The 24,954-nt window shown below is 38.4% G+C and overlaps 1 protein-coding gene across 1 annotated transcript in view; it reads left to right on the forward strand.

The window, feature by feature from the left end:
- Positions 1 to 24,954, forward strand: part of LOC124164212 — a 79,944-nt gene that overhangs the window by 46,579 nt on the left and 8,411 nt on the right. The window contains exon 3 of the mRNA XM_046541437.1: positions 23,637 to 23,742. Within this exon, the coding sequence (XP_046397393.1) occupies positions 23,637 to 23,742 (106 nt within the window). The remainder of the gene's footprint in view (positions 1 to 23,636; positions 23,743 to 24,954) is intronic.

The raw sequence follows: 24,954 nt of genomic DNA on the forward strand, positions 1-24,954 counted from the left end.
TATTCAATAGTTCTTGAGTCGTTATCATGAATAGGTGCGAATTTTAAAATAATAATTTAAATTATTATTTTAAATGTTTATCTATAGTGCTGATATAAATTTTATTTATGATGCTTATATATAAAATTTAAATTAGGGAACCTCGATACAAATATGAAATCTGTAACTAGCTAATGAGTAACTCATTTGATAGGTTATTATTATTTAATTTCTTTTTAAAATCATTTATTCAAGCATTAATTTTTTAGACAAAGGAAACATAAAATTTCATTACTAAAGAAAGATAATGTAATAGATCTTAACACTTTCATGTGAGCTGGGGAGTGCATCATAATGATTTTTCATTCAGTCCGATTTTAGAATTTTTTATTGTTCACTTCTCAAAACATTATCTATCAGAAATTCTTTCCAGTACTTTCAAATAATTAAAAAAATCAAACAGGAAGAAAAAAAATACAAAGAATTTTTACAAAATACATAAAATATTGATAAAGTTGAAACCTTTCGCTGCATCCCAAATCCCAAAACACTATACCACTTCTCTCACAGAATAAGTTGATTGGTTTGAAGGCGTAGAATTAAGTGATGCTGGAAAACGAATTGATCCTGCGAGAGGAGAAGAAACTGCTCGCAACTGCTGTATCCTCTCCAGAATGTTCAGTACCTCGATTTGGGAGTTAACTGTTTCCACATCATTGAGGTTATGCATGCTTGGTAGAGTTCCTTTAAAAAGTTTAAATGACTAGGCTCCTCTTTTCCTTAGGCTCCACTTTAATGTCCATGTAGGATTATAAAAAAAGGATCACCGAGTTACCTCGAGATATTTACACCACATATGCAACAAAACCTATAGAGAGTGATACCAAAAGCCCACCATGCCATAGCGACCACCCGCGACGCCGAAGTAATGATCGATTTTTCGAACGTGCGGCACAGTTCGGAGCTTTCAGCTGGCCACGGGGAATACAGTGCTCGACGGATGTTGGAAAGTGAATTTTTTAGCAAGTTAATTACGTATAAGATATAATTTATTTAGTGCCACATTCAATTTACATTTCACATAACCTAATTCCTTCGTTATATTTATCGATATTTATCGACGATAAGATACGAATTGTATGACTCGTCTTCGACTGTATTTTTCGTCGAAATTTTGTGTTTACTTGGGATTACAAGAAAAGGATCACCGTGCTATCTCAAGATATTTACATTAAATTACCTCAAACGTATTAGAGTGTCCATCAAAAGAAATCAAATACGACCATGAGAATCAACTAAAAATTAAAATCGATGTTTTTGCCGCGCGCGCAGTCCGCGGTAGCTCCCCGATGGCATGGAATGTCTTGACTCGGGGTAATTTACGATTTATATGTACATCAAGTCATATAGACTATTTTTGCGCACATCGTTGGTCTTATTATTTACTTAATAGCATACACATATTTTAGCCTCTTTTCTCTCTTTCTCCGTTTAAATAAATGATTAACTCTAGATAGGTTGATAGCTGTTGGACATAACGCACACGTAATTGCATGACTTGGAATCGGTAGAAAAGCGTCAGCGTCCACTATTAAATCTCCCATATCGTTCAAAAGCACAATTTAAAATATGGGAACGATGAAATATTATTCATGTCCGCATTTCTTCGCTGATCTCGCTACTCTGAATTCTATAGAACTACACGGCGGACGGCATAAATCGACGCGTCTGAACAGTCCAATACACCACAGTGTTTATTTCACGCCGTGGACGGCGTACGCCGGGCCGGATTGAAATGGGAGCCGTGGATACCACGGCGGCCGTCCACGGCGTCGTGTCGTCCACGGCGTGATTCGACTCGTCTGAAGACACCCATTGCTACCTGTGGTTATTTAAAGGCATTGCGCCGTGCCGTGGACGGCGACCGGCGAAAAGCCGTCACGTCTGAAAGGGGCCACACATCACAACGATGATTGCCTACTCATCAACTTCGCATTCAAATGTTCTCGGTGTATATTTTTATCACTTCTAAAGACCTTTCTCATCGCGTGCTGGAGTGTTCCTTTAGAGGGAGAGTTTTACGGCATATTAAAATTTAATTTAAACTCGAATAAACTTTGCACCCTTAGGAAGCCTCCTGCACCCGAGGAAAAACGTCAGTGGAAATTATGCAAAAATACAAGGGAAATAGCCAAAAAAGAAGGTTATTTATAATCAAATTTCCGCAAAAGCATCAATTAATTGACGATAATAGTGATGCAAGAATATTGGACGAGTTACACAGCGCAGTATTGCGATGGATCATTCAAATTCACGAAAAGCGATTGAAATATTTCAGGTTGGCAAAGAAAAAATGTAAAAAAAAATTACCCAATCAGCAATGACAGCCGGTTTTTTAGGGAATCAAAGTTTGCAGCGTCAAAATTATCGAGACAAAGTGGTTGGAGGTCCCAGTACGTCCCGTATCTTTAGCATAGCGCGTGTTGAACCTCTGGTCATCATATATACAAAACTTACATAACTGCTATGCTGAAGTTAGTTCCTGATTCTACAAGTAAATTTACGCCAGCTTTAGGATTTACTAATTGGTTACTCGACTTGTATGATCTTAGGTTTTCCCGGCGTATCAGTTGCAGAAAAGTTTCTCGGGTTTTCCACCGGTTGATGTCGGCCATGTCTCCCGACGTTTCGAGCAGCGACTTGCCGATCATCCTCAGGGGATCTTCCGATATTCTTTCGGAAGTTTTCTTGTAGTTTAGCCTAGAACTCCTTAAGACATGGTTCTGAATTTCCTACTACTTATAACAACATGTTTTGCAAGTTCCAGCTTTTTAGACAGATCGCCTTTATGAGTAGTTGGCAATTTTTGCCTCCGCATGAGTGTGTAAGTATAATTTGTTAGTATGCATAACATTTTTATGACCATATGTTGAGCATTCCGGGAATCCTCTTGCATGTTGGTGATTGATCATCTCCCGCCAAACTTTATGGAGGTGGCTCGAAGGGTATTATTTGGATTTAGATGTAAATAGTGGCGTTTTACTTGGCTATTGTAATCCTGGATCCCAGGAAATGTGTTGTCCGTTCGAAATTCATGAAAACAGTGCACTTCGTTTCAATATCCCTTGGGAAGGGATCACTTGGGTCGCAAGGGGTTTGCCAACAGTATATGTGCATGCATATTCATTGGCCCTTCAAGTTCGGTTGACTGACGCGAATCCGAGGGTCGAATGGGAAGTGTTCACGTGTCGCGTAATATGAGTCGAGACGAGACCCATTTGCTCTCTGTCGCTTTTGTGAGCGCATGACGTCAAAGGCTTTAGTGCCCTCTACAATCGGAATGCAAAATCTATCGGAAGGATATGGTAGAAAGGTATCACCTCACTTTATTTGTTCGGCTGAAAGGCACTACACTAGCGGCCCCTTTCATTATTCACTGAAACAGATGAGATATAAAGCTTTAAGTATTAGCCGTTGCTAATGATACGAAGAAACTCATGAATTCCCAATAGCAATACGCCACTAATTTCGGATATATATTTAAGAAAAGAGCAAATATATGGGCAGAAGTCGTGACTTCAGGGATAAATTAATGGAATTTTTTTTGCTAAGGTACAGTATTTAATTTGGCCTCACAAAATTATTGGCGAAAAATGCCGTTTTCTCATAAAAAATCAATCGACCTCATATTTTTAGCATAAAGTTGGAATAGAAAAATTCATGGGTATTTTTAAATATTAAAGTTTTGTAACAAGAAGTGGGGTTTTGTCATCCAACCCTAGAACCAGAATCGAAATAATCGCATTGATATCGTATCCCAGTGGCGTAACTATGAGGAGAATTGATCCCCCCAAAGCCTCGGAGAAATTTAAAAAAATATTTAAAACTATTGTCAATTTTTGACTTAAATAATAACATTATATAGCATATCAACATCTGCTTAAAGTTAAATTTTTAGTGCCAAAATGATGTAAATTGTATTTCCAGTCATGTCATTTTTCAAAAATTTGCCTGAAAATTTGTCCCCGTTGCCGAGGGGCGGGGGGGGGGGGGTGGCGTCGCCACACCAGGCCATCCCGCCCCCCTCCCCCAAGCATAAGTTTAAGCTTATTCCTAGTTACACCACTGCCTTATCCCGTTAATTTTAGCGGAATTTTAATATGAGATCGTTTTTCCCCCTTTTTAATCTCACTTCTCGTCATTTACATGAGGGTTTTCACACAGCACTGATGCTTTGCATTTTCCCCGTGATTTAGAGATTTGGATGCAACGAAAATATGCTACAGCATTGCTATACATGTTGCTACTGACTACCTCTGGATCACCGCATAAGATAGGTATTGCTGCTTGATTCATCATTTTTCTAATTTTTACATTTTCACCAACGAAATAAAATATTTCAGTAACTTCGCTACCGAGAATGGAAGATAAAAATGGTTGTAAAGATCTGTTTTCAATTTTTCTGAATGTACCTGGCGTCACCATGCATTGAAAAAAAACATTTTTAATTTCCAATCCCTCATATCATTCTTTACTTTCATGGCAATTTATAATGAACTCAATATTTTTCGAATAGAATGACTTTCATGTTAGAATTACCTTGGGTGCTGAAGTTGAAATGAAAATGCGAACTTAACTCATTACCCTTTTGATCGTATTTGATAGAAGACTAGAATTATTTGAGTAATATTTCCTGGCATGAACTCTCCGTATGGGGTATTTTAAACCTCCAAATTCATGCTCCCTTGTTTTCAGTGATAAACAGCTTTTTCCGCAATCCCACTGCCTTTTGTATTTCCCTCGAGAGAGCGTTGGGCCTAGGATGTGAAACGAATAAATGTTTTGATCCTGCAGACATCCTCCCTTAAGCGCAGTGAGCCCTACATATTGTTGCGTGGAACACGATGCTCGCCTGCACTCCTGATACCAGATGTTGCCTGGGGCTATTTGGGAACTCTGTTTTTACCCGCGTTGGAAAGCAGGCCCATAGGAATCCTTCAACGTTGAGATCCAAGCATTCTCGAGAGGTTATTCAGACGGCGCTTTAAAACCCTGGGCGAAGGCCTACTCGCGCAGAAATTCTGAATAGAGACGTGGCGGTCAAAAGAGGGGATGAAATATGGCGTGCATGAACTTTACTTTCATTTTATATCCCTGAGCATTTGTTGAGATCTTGTGAGAGATGTTTTTGGTCATTCCTTTTTCTATTATGAGTAATCCCAGCTACCCGTGCCTTTTTGCAATTCTTTTATCAGATTGCTTCGCTTATGTGTACATTTTCAAGCATCACAATGACATGAGTCTCTTTTGTTAAGAATTTTAGATAGAATTTCATAGATATATCCGTGGATGAGACGAATTTAGTATATTCCGGAAAATTGTTCTTTTTCGAGGATATTGGAATGTATCACTGGAATCGCCTCATCGGTTTTTCCTTATTTTCTTAAAATATTAATGCTAAAATACGATTTCATCACTTTACAAAGCATTCTCTCTTAGTATATTTTCAAGAACAAAATATAATTTGCCGTATGATTTAATTCCTGAAGTTTAGAATGTAGGCTTCAATTGGAATAGATGATAATTCCACTTAGTGGGGAACATTTTTTTGCCTTAAATATTTTTGCCTTCGATTGTTTTTTTAGTATTCAAAAATTATATTAGCAATATTAATTCAACATTTAATTCGGCTTAAAGATTCCTCATCCAAGAGTTGAATACACCATGGAACAAAAATTAAATGCTAAAATCCATTGGCACCGGGGTAAATTCCTCGCTTACCAAACCGATGGTCGCGGGTTCAAATCCCGCTTGAAAAGGTAGCCCCTATCAAGGGTATGGGATTGCTATGACTGTCGCACAACGTAGCTTGTTGGTTTCCCCCGCTATTAAGGCCTTAGATGCGCTGTTTTGAGGCGGTGAATATATAATACATCGATAAACTTTGGCTGAAAGCTAATAAGTAATACTTTAACCAGCACTCGTAACTTTATGGGAATTCATTTTTAAAAAGTGGTCAAGAACGATAAAAAAAAATTTTTTTGGCTAATTTTGCACGTAATTTTTGAGATTAAGTGTTGCTGAAGCCGTTGCCTAGAGCACCACCTATCTAAAGGACAAATTGTATTTGTCTACTAGGGGCGGCTAGATTGGAAATGAGCTGTTACCATAAGAAGTCAAAGTTCAGAGTCTACAATATGATTGACTAGTTACGATAGTGACTTTTACAGGAGGGTAGAGCGAAAAAAAAGTGATTCAGAACATAATAAAAAGTTTTACGGATAATTGAAAAATCATAGAGCAAACATGATGATTTCTATAGGCATTACTCAAATTTTCATGGCAGATTTTTCTGTATACTAATGCTGGAAATTTTCCCTTTAAAGAGAAATTTATTTATTTTATTTTGAAACGATGAATGGTCATCAAGCATGCAGTTTTTTTTAATCTTACGTTTTGTATACCCGTGATATCCTATTGTTAACTTATTTCTATTGGGTACTCTGCCAGTAATATCAATCGAATATTGTAAGATAATGCATTCAGAAGTTGTTGTGGTGATATAATTTTAACGGAAGTGAATAAGCACGTACGTGAGTAATGAAATGCCCTCACGAAATGAACGAGAATGAAATACGTTCTTCTTTAAACGTTTGCATATTTAATCATTCCTACTGTGATGCTTATGGTCGGTATTGTCAGCAGAAGGCCTTTTCCTTTTTTCATATGGTCTAGTTTTGTTTGAAATTCTATGTGTTGGTAGTACCGTCTAGCAATTTGATCGTTGGATTATTCTTCCTCATAGGATAATCCTTTAAAATCGCTGGCACAATAATGGCTTCGCCTGGTTTCGCTAGTCGCTTCTATAGCGTTAAGGTGTTTTTTCCCGTCCCATCCCTTCCAACCCTTTTCCTATCCCAGAGGCGTCGACGGGCTCCTATCGCGGCGGCGCCTCTTTCCTTTTTCCTTCCTCTCCTCCCCCTCCCCGAGTGATCGGGCGTATCAGAACGATTGCTGGGTCCCGGCCCCGGTGTGTTGTATCCTAGTAGGGCTTCCCTGAGCCCTCATTCTTATTGTTGGTAGTACTTCTGTAAAGGTCCGAGATTAATGCTCTCCTCTGGACCTAATCATCTCCTTTCTGTTTGGCCGTGTTCTCTGCAAGTACGTACGAGGAAGGGAGAAGCTCGACCCTCGGCTTTGTGGAGCAGCAATTAACCTCGAGGAATCCCGGGGATGAGATTTCTTGGAATACACATTTCCGCTTCGGAGAGAAATATTTTGCTCGTGCCGACCCCAGAGTCCCATCGCATGCTACGCTCACATACGACCTCGCTAAATTTTTCGCTTGCTTGATCTTTGATGACAGCGCAAAAGAAGAGGGTAGTTATGTAAATATTTTGTTAAATTTCAAACTATATTTAGGCCAAATTTCTCTGTTTTATCGGAACATTTATCATAAAAGAAGGATTTAAAATTTCAAGCTTGCGTGTGTCTGTTCGTAATAATTATTTCTGGGACTTAATTGGATGGGTGTATATTTTAACATCTTAAGTTCAACAGATACAGGCGTTATATGGTGGAAGTTTGACATATTTAAAATATTGTGGAAAGGTGCTACCATGTTTTGTTTAAATACTAACTTCGAAATTAGTTTTGAAATTGCAACACCTTGAATAACAGTGACGATATTGTCGATAAAAATGGTAAGCGTATCTCTTCATTTAGCCAAAATTAGTATTGTCTTTAGACCGAAATGTGTATCTACGAAAATTTGAAGCCTCATAAGGTCATCCCTCTAGTGTTTTTTCGAATCTTAAAATATCCTACTCCTCTATTCACAATTGGGTACGCAATAATTATGCTGAATGCGTGATTGGCCGTTCGTTTCCGCAAAGTAGTTTTCTGACAGTGAGATTTTTCAGCCCAACATCGCGGAGCAGGTGAATTCTGTAGAGCTTCGATGCATTTTTATACCTTGATCATTCATTTTTATCTTGAAAATTCATCATAGATATCATGAATTATTTGATGTATCTGTATAAATAAGCTGAAGCCGAATTTTATAAAGTTGTTAGGTGAATTTGAAAGACTGGCATATTTTTTTATTTTATAATTGTGCTATAAATTGCTTTAACTTTATTAGACACTAGCCCAGAATTGAAACTAAATTTTAACTTGGAAGATATTTAACATGACATTGATTAATAGAGTTCATTATGTATGTATTATTGGAGCTGATGTAAATAATTTTGTTTTTTAATTTTCTGGCTCTTTTAATTGCATGGAACCATCAACAACAATATTTTCCATGAATATTTAGCTAATTTCTGATATTCACTTTAGTTGCTATATCAATTCATGGCTTATTCATCTTAACTTTACACCCGTAGTTTTTATAATGTAAATTGGATCACATAGATTCTCGGCCTCCCCATTACATCTCCTCCCGTTTTACTCTGTAATTTAACAAAATAAATAAATCAGGTTTTGTAACACTAAGTTTGTTCGTCGTAATTATTTGAAAATTTTACAGAAATTTCAGTGGAAAATATAAATAAATTCCAAATTTTCTCACATGATATTCAAACTGATTATAATTGACTCCTGTCTCAGAAGAGTTGTTGAAGGTGTATGGTATCCTCAAATGGGAAAGTTGAAATTCATGCCCTCTTCAATCTTTATCTGAGAACGGAATGCATGGTGAAAAAATAGCGAAGAATGTATCTTTTCTTTCCTCTTTCTGATGAGTGAAGGAGGACGGATGCCCCTGGGGGGGAAACGAAGTCTTCCGTATCCGTGCACCTTTAATCTTGAGGATGGGTTTGCGCCTGCAAATTGGATGGCGTAGGCACACAAAAATATCCGTTGTTTTCATTTCCGAGAGATGAATCCATGCGAGGAATTTGAAATATGCTGAGGACTAAACGAAATATCACAATGCGGAAATATTTGATGACTCGGGCTTGATAAAAAAATTTCCCTGGACAGGGAACCGAACCGCGGACTTTGGCATTCTCACGGCACCAGCGCTGGAATTGGTTACGCTTTTCCTTAGGGGATTCTTGGAAGCCGATATTTCCTTCCTTTACCATCCTTGACTGGGAACCAAGATTTCACCAAGGACCACGTGGGCCTTACATGTAGCATCGCTGCTCCTCAATGAAATTACAAAACTTAATAAATAACCTGGATAGCGTAGTGGTCTGCGCAGTGGTCCAAAAATCGAAAGGACCGTGGTTCGATTCCCGGTCCAGGGGAATTTTTTCTCATCATCATAAGCCAACAATCTTCAGATTGTTTTGACGCAGCTCTCCATTTCTCTCTCCTATCCGCTAACTTTTTCATAGCGACGTATTCCTTCTCTTTTAGATCCTCTATAACCTCTATAATGTAACTCATTCGGGGCCGTCCCTTGCCCTTCTTCCCATCCACCTCCCCTTCGACGATTATCTTCATCAGGCCATCATGCATCGTAATATGGCCGAATAAGTTGTCCCGTCTTCTACTTAAGGTTTTTAAGAGGCTTCTCTCTTCTCCCACTCTTCTCAGCACTTTTTCATTACGTACTCGGTCGATCAATTTTATCTGCATCATTCTCAATTAGCACTCCATTTCGAATGTTTTCCACTCTTGACTTCTCTAAAGCTGTCAACGTCCAAGCCTCGCTTCCATAGAGAAACATACTCAAAATGTAGCATCTGATGAATTGTCTCCAAACTTCTGTACTTGTATTTTCAGCGTTACTAAGATTGTTCTTTTTGTAGAAAGCCCTCTAGCCTGCGCTATTCAACTATTACTTTCATGCTTCGTCCATCGTTGATTCGGCTTCATAGTTATCAAAACTCTTTCACCTCTTCAAACTTTTGCTTTCCCAGCATCCTCTCTTCTTCTGCATACCAATAACTTAGATTTCTATGCATTGTAAATTTTTCTCGTGACAATTTATTTAAATTGCAACGCCATTCACGCCGAAGGATTGGAAAAAACCTCCTCATATTGTTTTGACTCGGAACTGCCCTCGTCCATTCGTAACTACGTGCGCCCCAGGTCATGTCGTGAATGGAAATCGACGTGACTTTTACAGGGTCACGTTGTTGATGGATGTGCTTTTCAGTCCAGCCATATATTTACCGAGGCTGGCTGGCTCCCGGCGTTTAGTTGATGAATAGCATTTGATGGGAATTTTTTCCAGTGATCTACTATTCCCCACGCAGTCTGAAGTGGTGTAGATTCGAACAAATGATTTCCATAACTGCTTCATGCTTGTATTTTACCGGTGTACAGCTGTGGAATTTCCACCTATCTGCTGACGCCTTCAGCTAAATTATGAAAATTGTATTATCTACCGAGAAAAACCTCGTTATAGATAATTACGAAATCAGAATTTTCTTGGCTATTGTTATATCGTTGTTAATTAATTCTTTATATGATTGAAAAAAAAACACTCTAAATTGCCTCAAGCTTATTCTAAGCTTTAACATGGAAAATTTGGCGTCAATTTCAAGGATTTCTCAGTGTAATTATCTTGAAAATTATTTTTTTGTCCTTATAGTTTTACTTCATGTCATCGCGTTTTTTTCTCCACTCATTTAAAATTGTATTACATTATGTAAAATTTTACACTTTCCCGGCGAACAATATGTACAAACTCTTCTCGGAATACCGCGCGGTTAAGATTTTACAAGAGCACTCATACAAAATCTTACCCGCGCGGTATCCCGAGAGGAGTTTATACATTATATTACATTGTTTTAAAAATGTTGGTCATTTGAGAAAAGTTTGTTAATTCTAATACATATGATGATTTCTATCCTTAATCCTTATTTTCATTCCTTATTCCATCGTATTATGCTACAAAAGCCACTTAAAACAGAGATATGTGAGTTTCTTGACCTCTGCCATGATAAATCATTAATTCATAGTGGTTATTTTTTTCCATTCTTTACAGAACCTACAGTATTCGAGTTGTTATCGAGATGCATATGTATTATTATGTTTTCATAAAATAAAATAAATTACTTTGTTCTATTCCACACTTTATTTTAAATAGCACGACCCGAATTTCTGCGTCTTATGCTATCATCAGGTGATATCATATCCTGATGATAGCATAAGATGCAGAAACTCGGGTCGTGCTATCTAAAATAAAGTGTGTAATAGAGCAAAGTAATTAATTTTATTTCATGATGAAGCAGTTCCACAAAGTAACGCCTGAGACCGTGTCTTATATTATTATGTTTGTTATTACTCTTATTAAATATTTTTCCAATAACTGCAGTAATTTGATAAAAAATATAATTTTCCCAACTTACTCCAAGTGCTCAGAGCGTCTTTCGCGGCATTTTCCCAAGTTTCCTGAGTGTGGTATCCAGAGGGCATCCTTTTGCTCACAAAGCCTTCACAACTTCAGTCCTTTCTTATGTGCTCAGCTGTGACGCCTACCTACCTTTCGCACGCTGCTCCCTTGAAGTATATTCATACTGTTTCATATTTATTAATGTAGATTCAATGAAGTTCCGTATTCCCTCCAACTTTGAAAATACATACAACCTCGCAGTTTGATGGATCAAAATATTCATATTCCGCAGCAAAATTTTCTGGCTGTAATACACGAATCTCCGAACATTATGTTTCATACTTTTCCTTGAAAAGGTTTACATAAAATGTTTTTCCATGGATGGTGAATATCGTCAGTTATGTTGGTATAGTATGGTATTTGGAGGAGGCGACCGACAGCTGAGGTCATTTGCGCCATGAGGGAAGGGTAGGTAAGGAAGGGTGGAGAGAAACCCGGCGTTGGCATTAGCCTGCTCTTAACGAAAGGCGTCAAGGGGACCACGGCTTAACGTCCCATTCGACGGACGGAGTGTTTCGCTTGAAATGTCCTCCACACAGCATTCAAGCAGGGATCGGGCAGTGTCTGAAATTTCTCTGCCACTGCTGGGATTTGAACCCGAGCCTGCCGGGTGGGAAGCCAACACTCTAGCCACCACACCAACCCGATCCCTCGTCAGTTATGTTTTTTAGGCCATTGCAATTCAATTAAATAGGATTTGTCTGCGCTGATTATTTGATTTTAACGATTTATGCTTGTAAAACCTTAGATTTTTTTCATCAATCTCAATTACCTGTGAAATGATCGTTAATAATTAAAATGGAGATTAGTTCAAAAAATGGCCACCGAAATCCGGTGGCAGCGCTACGATCGTGGATAGGAAGGAGACTTCTAGAAAAGTACAACTGTAAATTAAGTTTATTGAAAAAATAAATTGCACTAATATTTGTTAAGTCTTATATTGAAATTAATAGCACTTTGAATTTGGTTAAATAAATGAGAAAAGTAAACCAATTGAATTTTTTTTTCGTTTGTCACATTGAATGAAAATTATTTTGTTTTTTTTTTTTTGTTGTTGAAAAAAAAATATTTTTCCACATAAAGGGCCGTATTCATAGTTTCCTTAGTAAGCTACTAACGCCCAAGTAGCGTTCTAAGTAGTAGCATACTAGCAAAATGGTATTCATAGATCGTTAGTAAGGGCTACTAAGCTTAGTGTGCTACTATCTTAGTAGCCGGTTCTTAGTCGCCCTCCGGCCTTGTCTAAGGGAGCTACTAAATATGGCGGACCGTTGTGGATGATCGAACTCCGGTTTTATTTGTATACTGTTATAGAGTTTTTATGCATTTGTGCCAAAATGGAATACGAGAATCCATTCTTCAAGTAAGGCAGGCAACGTATGTAGTGTAATTGTTGACAGGAATTGAAAGTTTTTCGTAGCTGCGAGGAAGCTACGACTTGCAGTGAACTTGTGCCTCAGGTGTAAGTGAACACAATTTGCGCATTCAATGCGCCCCTTAAGTGAATTGATTGCATATAAACGATGAAGTAAAGAGTGAAGCGACAACTGAAGTGATTTGTGAGTGTATGAGCTTCGACAAAATTATTTAATTCTTTCATACTGGTTTAACCATTTCGATCAAAGGTATCTACTAGCTGTTGCGAAGGGGATATGTTTCATATTTGAAGCAGTTGTTCTTTAGAGATACAGCAAACGCTTATAAATTTTCATTGGTTTGTACGCTTTTAATTTGTGTTTGATTATACTACTTATTCTAGTAACTTTATCGTGAGCTTTCGGCATTTACATTCCGGGTATTTCGTTGCGCTGTTGTTTTTGTTTTGGGTACGGTACGAGTGATAGTGGAGAGTGAGATTGGAAGTTTGTTGATGTTACAATTTCTGGTTTAAAAACTTGTTTCAGCCTATTTATTTCATTGTCTAAGTAATGGTAATGTGAAATAACATCAACTGATTCTAAATCATTAGGTATGAGTGGGAAGTGAGATGTGAAGAATTCTTTCGAACGTCAACGAGTGCAAATTCTTTTGGTGTGTGCAGAGTGATTGGAAAACTGATTATCATTGTTTACTAGAGTTACGTTATAGTGTTTTAAATTAAGTGTGAGTCAAGCTTTTCATTGAACCAGTTGATTCAGAATGTACAGATAATAAGTGTCATAAAGACAGCTCGTGAAATGTGAAGTGAAATGTTGTGTGCGTTGTAGTGCTATTTGTGATATGATCAGCAATGAATAAGTAAAACAAGTTACGTTAATTATGCTTTGTTTTTTACATTAACCACCTCTAGTAAACTATATGCCGTATATTTCCGCACGCTGTCAATATTTGAAATATTTAAATGTGGCGAAGCAGATTGTTGTTTCCTTGACTAACATTTTAGGAGTTCCAAACATATGTTACTAATTGCTCGCACGTAGGTGTTTGTAACGTAATAAATGTGTATCATTCACACAGTTATCTCAACGTTATTTTCTTAACGATTCATTTCTGCATTGCAAAAGTATTCGTTTCTACTCCGACATTGAGGTGTATTTCTGCTTTCCGAATACAGATATGTATAATACTGACGTTGCTAGTTATGTTTTTCCTTACTAAACACGCATACACTAATGGAAACAAATATTGGAAGTGTAAACAATACGCAATGTATATGATCAATAAATATACGGCCGTTTGTAAAGCAATAACTGCATATCAAACATACAAATGCTTCGGTATTACTCATAAATCTACTCTTTCCCAAAGGTATTGCATAATTTTTGAGTACAGCAATCAAAAAATATGTCTGAGATGCGATATCACATCGAATTATCCATTATGAAGTAAAAATTTCAATGCATTTTGGTTAATCAATTTCTTTTGTTTGATAGTGTTACGAATTTTCCGCGCCGCGGAGGAGTCAGATGCAGTGTTGTCAAGCGTAGCCTTGCGGGTTGAACCCAAATCGCTACTGAGTATCGGCTGCCGAGCTGGCTAGTAGCATACTAAGTTAGTAGCTCTTAGTAGCTCACGTAATACAATCCATGAATACCATATCTTAGTAGGCGACTAAAAGGTCTTAGTAGCCGACTAAGTTAGTCGCCCTACTAGCGTGTTTTAGCGGAAATCTATGAATACGGCCGAAAATGTTTATTATATCACTACCATGGTTTCGACTCTCCGCGTCATCCTCAGGCGAAAAATACATTGAGTAATCATCTTAAATACCTGTACTTTGGTTTATACGTACATTTCATTTTCATTCAATGTGAATAAATTCCATAAATTAACGCCTCCAACCATCAACATCGTTTGTCAAGTAAATCTTCTGCTTTAATTGTACTTTAGAGTATAGCGCTGTACATTGCGGTTTAGTTCGTAGAAAATTGATCGATTACATGATTTAATCTATATTTAAGAAGAAAAATACGATTTCATAAAACTTTTATCAAGAAAACTTTTTTCCGGGAACTAAATACAATGTAATATATGATCAATTAACCAGACTGATTGTGAGTCTATATAAATTACTGCATATGCATCGAAATACTTTGGGCGCTATAATGATCCACTATAACCCTCATTTTAGTTGATGGTCTTTCTATGACCATTGTCGAAACGTGTTATTTTTTTAATTAATAAATCTTTTTCTCCGCAAACCATTTCCGTCATGCAATCCCAAAGACTGCAGTATTTGATGGCCTGCGTGTGAGAATACGGCCTTAGCTCCTTGGTGGCCAATTACGAGAGAAAGGACCAACCCTCCCTTCTTTCCGCATGAATCGTCTCCCATGCAGTCCGCATAAGCCATAAATGCTGCCTTCTCTCTCCACAAAACCGCTCCTTGCGGCGGTTACGGCCTCTTCCCTTCGCGTTCCCACAATTCCTTTCATCTCCCAAGCCGTCTCTTGCAAGCTCTTGGCGGTCGTCGGTCGCTCTCGCGTCCTTACGTACAAACACTCTATAGCATGCGGGAAATTGCCTCTCTTTCTCCTCTTCCTTTCTATTCACTCCACGCTGCGTCTGCCTACAGCAATGCGGAACTATGGAAACAAATTTGTCGACGGCCTTGTCGTCCGGAGGAATTTTAAAGATTCCCGTCCTTATTCGCGCCGATGCTCACAGAATCAAGTCTAGTGTTATACGATTTAGTCACTTCCCGGCGAGCAAATGAGGTGAATTCTTCTAGGGTGTTCAACCGGGTTAGGTCTTCTGCTACCGATGTCTTCAGAGGCTAACTTCGCCATCGTCCTCAGGATGTTGATACCGGACACATGCACGCAAGCTACGAATTTCTTTGCCTTTTTAATCACCTCTGTCTCCAAGGTGTTTTTTTTTCAATTTTTGTTTGCTGTCAAATAATGAAATTCACGGCACAGATTCAGGTTAATAAATGAAGGGGAAGATATATGGGTAGGGTTATGGGCAATTTTGGGAGTTACATGTTTGAGGTTTGATTTTGTTTCTAAATCTCAGAGACTAGTGAGAATTTCGCTGTCGGTTCTCTTTTTAATGATTACGCAAATTTATGAAGACCGGCTTTAAGATGACGCAGGAGTGGATTTTGTTTTGAACCTCTTCAAATTTGTCTGTTACAAATAAACCACGATGCTCCAATTATTTTTCTGACGATTGCGTTTTCGGTCATATGGATTTTTTTGAGATACGATGGGGCCGCGTGAAGTCAATCTAATACCTATATATATGTTGTATAGATCAATTTCGTCTTCCCGAAAAAGATAGGCTGTGATCGTGTGATAGGCTGTGCTAGGCGATGGCTGATTTTTCGAGGCAGGCTTGCCTAATGCACCATCTATGCTCTTTCTGTGAATAAGATAGATGGTGTTCAATCGGTATGTTTCCTTAGTCTCATTTTTTGTGAGCATATCCATTCTTATGGGTCATGGGTTCCGGCTTATATTAAATATTGGTGGGACCCATACCCGGAGAATTTTAAAAATAGTGAGTGCGTTTTAAAGTTTTTTTTAAGCATTTGTCGAGAGTCGTACCTGATTAAATAATCACCGGCCCAAATTTCATAGGCTAGTTGCCATTTTCTAGGAAATTTCCTGGAAAATGACTCTGGCCATACCCGGGTTTTGTCAACATCACATGTGTGTGTGTTTGTGTACAATCGTGGAGATAAAAATTGGGTTTCACTATGAAAATAATAATAAAACATTTTTTTTACCGATGGGCCCCTAATCTATTTCAAGTTTGTGCTAATTTTGGAAAATGTTTATACTCCAGGGCCAAATCCAATTTTCCCGAAAGTAAATGAGTGAATGACTGGAAAAAAGCAATATATTTTGTTAGCCAGGGAGAGTGATAGCCTAGTGATGGAGCGTTTGGCTGCTGATCGAACGGTCGGTCGTGGGATCGAATATACTCCACAAGTTATGAGGTACCACGAGTAAAGGAACCAGACCATCTACCCAGAATGTGTGGAATTCAAACGCCTGAACACCTGTGGCGTAGTGCTAGGTGACCTTTTTCTCTCAATTACCCTAACAAACATTTACATTCATAAATCACATGAATATTTGTGATTTAGACGTATTTACAATTGCAGTCAAAATCACAGTCTTTAAGCTTGAGAAATTAGCACTCTCATTATAATTTACGGTAATTTAAGCGTTTTAATTATAATTTTTCGTAGGAATAAGTCGAATACAAAGATGATTAATATTTTCCGTTAATAATGAACCTATAATGAGATAAATAAGTCTGTACATCACTTAAGTAAAAGTATTGGAGTCAATAAACGGGTTCATGAATCACCCACTGGAATTACTCACGCGAAGTCAGTTGACGTGTTATTTAACAGACGGAAAATTTGCGGAGTCAGTAAACGGGGAATAATAACTCGCAGAAAAGTCAGCAGGTAAAGGTTTCCATAAGGTAAACGCAGTCAAACGCAGGGGTGCAGATCCACCACCGTTTCATGAAAGGAGTGTAATGCTCATTTGTCGAACAAGTGGCATACATATAACCTGTGTGGTCAGAAGCAGTGTCTTAACTGTAAAACTGTTCATATTAAGAAGTTCTCTGCCTAAAACATAGCACATCTTACTATAAATTTAAATAGAGCAGACCGGACACCGGCCCCTGAACTATTTACAGTAATATGATTAAAAACTTTTGGGCTATGTCGCCGCGTCAATTCTTGGGTGTCCCCAACGTTTCCCGACCGATGCTGGTCGCTTTCTCAAGGGACTCTGAAGAGTTGGGAATTTAAATTCTTTATTTATAGGTATCTGTGTCAGTTGGTGGTTGATTGTGTGCACACCGGCATTAAAATTAGCCGTACTTGGCAACCCGTAGAGAGAAAAACAACAATCAGCAACCCACTCCTCCACCCTCCCGCTCCCCTCCCCCCACCACCTGACACAGATACCTATATAAAAGATTTAAAATTCCCAACTCTTCATAATCCCTTGAAAAAGCGACCAGCATCGGTCGGGAAACGTTGGGGCCACCCAAAAATTGACACGGTGACATAGCCCAAAAGTTTTTATTCATAATGACGAGCACCCGCGATAATTTAACGAAGAATTATTTACAGTATGTTTGAGTATAATTGAGACAAATATCAAAGGTTAAATTAAATAAGACTACTAAGCAAATTTTGGGCCGGAAAGTAAACCGTGAATATAATACTGACTGGTATTACATCACGTAGGGTATAGTAATTATATATTTCATTACAATGCAAATCAAAAGTAGTTCTGTTAAAATTGTATGTAACGTCTTCTTGTACGTCGTAACTCTACTTTAAAAAAATTCTCCCATTAATAAGATGGATAAAAAAGTATACCGCAGGTTCTTTTGTTACAATATTAAGGCATCAAACTGCTTTGGCCCACATGAAATCACATTGAAATATGACAGTCATTATGATTTTTAGCTGGAAATGATGTGATGAATTTTTCGGCAATATAAACGTTACCTTTGACTACATCGTTTAAGCGATTAGCGGTGGAATAAAGTTTCGTAAAACTCTGAAAAGAAAGAATTTTCTACCGGTTGGATAATAAATCAGATGATGATAATGGGATACCGAAGGCATATTGAGGCTTTGAAGTTGTGGGTACTTATTTTTTCGTTGGGGGAAGGAGAAGCTGGATCGAGAGAGGCATTTGATGAGATGGGACCATCGCAAATGGTTCATTGAGCAGAAAGTGGAGGCATTTATAAGGTTAGCTGACTAGAGGAAGAGACATTATCGAAGAAACGATTTCAGAACGGAGACGATAATCAATTATTTGAAGTGACTCAGATAGTTCCGCCCTCTAATAGCCGGTGTCGTCGGAGATGGAGTTAATTGAGACTAAAATGAGTTATTAACGCCACTTTTCGCCGCAAAGGTCGCAATATCTCATGAAACCTACAGGTGGCAGAGAGATCGACCCGGGTATGGCCAGAGATCAACATTTTAAGGAAACTGTAACAGCTCTTTATTAGTTTTTAAAATTATTTGCTTGAATAAATATTATTTTCCTTAAAGACATTTGCGATTTTTGCTTATGGGGGGGGGGGGCAGCTGCCACCTCCTGCCCCTCGCTGGGTACACGCATGGCAAAACTCACTGAATTGCAATAAGCTCCTCCCAAAAAATTAACCCGTACTCTAATCTATGCAATGGCTTGGAAATTTGCAAACGGTTAGTAATTCCTACAGTGAATCCATGCATGGTTAGAACAATTGGAAAAAGGTGCACATGCTATGATTCGTCCCAGCGAGTGATGATGCTAATATCATCAATGCAGACGCCGTTGTTATAATTAATTTTACGACTGAAGAATGGCATTTTCAATCTCCTATTTTTCAGTCAATTTACCTATCTCGTTATCACGTTTACCGTTGTACGACGAGAAGCGTAGGGTATATTTCGTCGTCGTCTGAGAAAAACTCTTCCCAAAATTTCTAAGTAAATTTAGCCGCTATGCTCCTGTAAAGATCCTAACTCGCTAAACACATTGGAAACGCTGCTCATGTTATCGTAACTACTCAACACCAATCTTGCCGATCTGTGCTGCACATTATGGATTTCAGATAACAGTCCGACTTCATAAGGTCCCACATGTTATCAGTATACACCAATTTAGGCATTATTTGTGTCTGGTAGCTCCTGTCTTTCATCTGCTATTTAATTTACCTGTATGATGATGAACTTATGGAATGATAACGATTTGAAGCATTTGTTTTTGAAAGTGTATGCAATTTGGAATTTCATGTATTTTTATTCTCAATGATGAATCGATGACTCGATTATACATTACTATCTTGTATTATATACGCCGCAACGTCATGGAAGGTCTTTATATAAGTTAAACAAAACATTTCAATATTACCACAGGATTTATTTGAACGCGGTGTGTTTAGTTATGACTTAATAGTGTTGTTGTAACAACGAAACGCGTCGTGTTTGAATAAACCCTTTGGAAATTTAGCAATGATTTATTTAACGATTCCTAAATGACGATGAACTGATGAATTGATATCGCTATCGTACTTGGTTTTGAAAATGTGTGCATTTTGATATTTCTTGTTGCATGTTAAATTTTGGGGAGCGAGATAGCCTAGACTGCAGGGGTTCCCAAACTGGGGGGCGTGGAGAAAGTCCAGGGGGGGCGTGAAACCCAAATGAAATAAATAAAAACATGACAAAAATAATTTCCTCTGACCTTTGAAATAAATTCTTTCTAAGTTTTCATAATTGTAATCTTTCCATTCTCCGTTTCCCGCATTCAGCAGTGAACAAAAAAATCTACCTACTCACCGTATCAAGTAGGCACATACTTGTACGAGTACAAGTACTTTTGCAAGTAGGAGTTGGTATGTACGGCACCGTGGAAATAGGGTATTGCAAAATGGAAAGCTGATATGTGTAGCGGGGGGGGCGTGGTACAAAAAAGTTTGGGAACCCCTGGCCTAGAGGGTAGAGCACTTGGCTTCTGATGGAGGGATCTCGGGTTCAAAACCCGGATGAAGCCTTCAGACACCCTATATAAAAATTCTGGAAGTATGAGGTGGCCCAGAGAAAGTAACAGGCCCCCTAGCCTTAAAGTGTGATATTCACACGCCTGAGGGTTAATCTGGGTTGAGCTCTACCCTAACCAAACCCAACCAAGACACCCTATATAAAAAATCTGGAAGTGTGAGGTGGCCCAGGAAATGGAACAGGCCCCCAGCTCTTAATGTGTGATACTCACACGCCTGTTGCTTAATCTGGGTTTAGCTCTACCCTAACCAAACCAAATCAACCTTCGGGTTGAGTCACTGGCAAGTTGAGAGTGAATGTGGAGTTAAAGTTTTTTTCTGTTTATTTTGTTATCCAAATATTATTATCTCATAAGTTGTTAGCTTCGTGTAAAATGTAAGCGTTAGTAATACTCAACATTATTTGACTTCATATAGCAAATAAAACATTTCTACTTTAATAAAGGAACTGAATGTGTGATGTTCACACGCGTATGGCTTAGTTCAGGGCTATCTCTACCCTAACATATCCAAACCAATCTTCGGGTTAAGTCATCGACAAGTTGACAGTCAAGTAAAAATGTATTTCTATTTATTTTGTTACCCGGAGCTTATTATCACATAAGTTGTTGGCTTCGTGTAAAATGTGAAGGCTTGTAATACTCCAAAGGATTTTCTTCATAGAGCAAATAAAAAAATGCTAGCCAGGGAAAGTAATTGAATATGTGAATTTCGCACGCGCATGGCTTAGTTCAGGGTGAACGCTACCCTGGCCTATTTATTATTATTTTTTTTTTTCATCGTCCCGAAAACAGCTCATTTAAGGCCTTTTGCATCGGAGGAAATAACATGAAACAATGACTCCCAATCACACACAACCATACCCTGGGTAGGGGCTACCTACCCAAGCGGGACTCGAACCCGCGACCTTTCGGTTTGGCTGGCGAGGACTTAACTCCGCCGCCACCGAGGCCGGCTATCTTAACCAACCTTTGGGTTGAGTCATTGTAGTATAGCCACTTAGCTTCTTGTAAAATGTAAACGTTTGCAATGCTCCAAATACTTTATAATACTCCAGATATTTTTCTTCTTGGAGCAAATAAAAAAATTTCTACCCCGAAAAGCACTTTCGACTTTGTAAAGGTCACCGCCTTTCAGTTTTCTCCCCTTTTGAGCAATTCCTCACCCTCGTCCTTCTATGCTTTCTTCTTTATTGCCTCGCTCTCGAAGTGTGAGGCATCCTTCAACGGGCTCCGAAGGATTCCCACTTCACTTCCCACACTTCTTGCCTTTCCTCCGCGACCTTTTCCCCGGTATACATATATGCCTTGTCGTCAACTCCCGCACTTCCCGACCAATCACCGATCGATGTGTTGCAATCGGAGGAAGTGCGCGAGAAGGAAGGGCTGTGCTTAATAGCTTCCAGTTGACATCAAAGGAGACGAATCGCCCGCTCGCGTTGAGTGCCGGTATCGCAGCAACACCTCGAGAGTCTGCCATTAGCAAGTGCGTCCTTTCACATCGGAAAGAAGGCTATCTTCAATTAACGCAAGTGCATTGATTACCTGCATTAGATCTTAAGAATTCAGCAATGAATCCATAAAGTCTTTTCATACTAGTTGGCTCATAATGAAGCATGAGATTTTATTGGAAAATAACTCATGTTTTAAATAAGCATATATGATTGTGGGAATGAGATTGTTTACGGTAAAAAAATACCAAATCGCAAAAAAAAACTCGCTTTTCATATCGATGGGTTTAATGTAATATTTGGCCGAAAATTCAAACCTTGAAAACAGGCTTAAAAGTATAATTCCCATATTAATTTCGTTGTACTTGACTTTATTGAGTAAATGCATTTTAATCCGACGCATGTTTGCATATTTATTTAATTTTCTTTCTTATCAGTAAATTATACAAATATTTGTGAAAGAGCCCCCTTATAGAAATTAGTACAATTCGCGCAATCGGCAAATTGTTCTGAAAGACAATCATTTTTCTTACGCGTTGAAAATTTAATTACGGTTAGGCTCATATGGTGTTTCTAGGATAATTAATTCGCTTGCTTAGGATTTTTACTCTCACGTTAACAATATTTTATGTCTTCAGCTTGGAGATTAAATAGCTGTCTCCTGAGTATCTTGTGGTATATCATGATGAATGAACAAGACAAGTTTCCACAATGTTGAATAAAATCTTAATGCGGTTGACTTTAATTTACCTTATCATATTTTGGTCAAAGCACTCTTGAAGATACTCATGAAGGTTATGCTATGCATCAGAAATGGTGGTCATGCATTTTAATGAACCAGTAGAGCTCGATGGATCCTGGGGCTCAAAGATATGCCTGAACAGCCGGTTTTTTTCAGCGACTTCAATAAACGCTACGGAGTTCAACAATTTGCCTAGGATCATTCGTGAAAACCACTCCAAAGCAAAGGTTGTATAAACCAAACAAAACAGACTCATTTATATATTTTTTTAAATATTTAATCAATTTTAACCCAATGTATTTTTCCATCTTTATTATACAGGGTACGGCAACATAATTACCTTTTTTTAAAACTTAATAAAAGATATTTTAGGAATCAGAAATATTTTATTTGTTTTTCATAATGTAGGCAAATATCTTAAGTTCTGTTTTATACAGTTTAGAAGATCAAATCAGGCAGCCGACGTCCCACTTTCTCCATACACTGAGTAAAACGATTTTGGCGTGTTATCATCATTCTTGTCAGCATAGCAGGGGTTATGGTTGTGGAAACTTCCTATTTTCAAGTGCTTGCCATTCAGTCGGTTGTGACCGTAGTGGATCATTATTACCCTCGTTCGAGAGGCGTGACAATAAAGTTTTGTTCCCACAGAGTTCAGTCGCCATCATGCGTCAATACAATGAGGAGCGAAAGTTTGCCGTTGAGGCCTATTTTTATGTTCTGTAATCACAACCTAAGGTGCTTTTTGGAATCACTTTAATTTAATTTCAGACGCCTATTTACATTACTTATAAAAAAATCTGATACACACATTTGGTTATATTATGTTTTGAAAAAAGGAGGCTGTGTTGCAGTACCCTGTATTTTTTCAATATTTTATCTCTTCAGTAAATTCTACATATCTCTGTAAAACAGCCCTGATCTGGGGGAGAAGTGGAGCGGATAATGGCATCAAACACCCAATGCTAAAATATGAATAAATTATCAAGTAATAAACAATAAACTCCATTAATATCATTTAATCGCTTTTCACAATGACACATTTCAATTTTACTGCACATTTGCTTGTTTTATGTTTGATTATGACGTTTTTATTCACTATTTCAATATATATATCATTTCAGCCTCTTCTCTGACCTTCGGAATCTCTCTGGAACCACTATGATGAATCTCTTGGCTGGACTGTTCATGGCTCAACTCCTATATGTCATCGGCGTCGGGGGCGTCCAGGTGAGGTACCATAATGTTTTCAATTATAACCTCTTGCGAAATTGAAAAATAATTAAAGTATACCTTTTAATCTTGCCATGCCTTACGGAAATAGATGATTATAACCCAGTGCTATCGTTTTAAAAGAATACGATGAAGATGTGGGATTAAAAGAAAGAACTGCAGGTAATAAACCGAAATATAAGATATTTGTTCTCCAGCCAATGAAGTTAAAATGAGAAAAGTGTGTTCTATTGTCGGACAAAGTGAAACGGCCGGGCAGTTTCCTGGTTAAAATAAAACTTCCAAAAGTCTTTTCCTTTCATAGGCACGTGTATTGAATTCAAGAAATATAATCTAAATCGGCACACAGGTGCCCGTACAAAGGAGAGCAATAGACAATTCCTCCGTGGCCTCCTCCTCAGAACTCCTGCCCGACTCACTGCCCACCCCAGCTCAGAATCCCGGTCCGGTCTTTCTCCTCATGATAGGCAGAAGAATTACGTGGATGTTAAAAGCCAATTGGGAAAAATATATGGACCAAAAACTGGAAGACAAAATGCCACCGGGAAAAAAAAGAATACGCTGGAGAGATGAAGTGAAGAAGGACCTTAGGAAAATGGGAACTCAACTCGACACAGCACAAGGACATGGAGGCAGTGGCACACGGGGGGGGGGGGTTTTACCCCCCTAAAACCCTCTCCCCTCAATAGCTTTTGGGGATAATCTCACATAATTTTTAAGTTAAATTTATTTTACTTAATTGGATTAATATTGCTTATAGAATAGTGCGAGGATTAATAGAATATCCCTCAGAAGGCCGTAAAAATCACCATTTTGAACCATTTATCTAATTTTTTCTGGCGGAAGGCCTCCGCACCTCCCTCTTACCCTGGCGAGCATGCAATACCCCCAAGCCCCCCAGTATTAGTTGCGCCTAAAACCCCCCCAAGCCTTAATTCCTGGCTGCGCCCCTGCATGGAGGAGTGCGGTTGGCGAGGCCTCAGACTATTCAGGTTTTCCATGGACAAAGGAGTAACTAAGAATCCCAAGTGGGCGAATTTATTGACAAAGAAACACCTACGCACATGGATAAGGTTTTATCGGGTTTTAAGCAGGATGAAGGTGTCGGTTTCATCCGACGCTTCGAAGTCCGACACGTTGAATAAAATGGACAATATCACCCGGCTGGAAACTCCCAGAACACCTTATTCATCGCCGGGAGAACACCAC

This window comes from Ischnura elegans, chromosome 8 (assembly GCF_921293095.1).
Source record: "Ischnura elegans chromosome 8, ioIscEleg1.1, whole genome shotgun sequence".
NCBI classification, from domain to species: domain Eukaryota; kingdom Metazoa; phylum Arthropoda; class Insecta; order Odonata; family Coenagrionidae; genus Ischnura; species Ischnura elegans.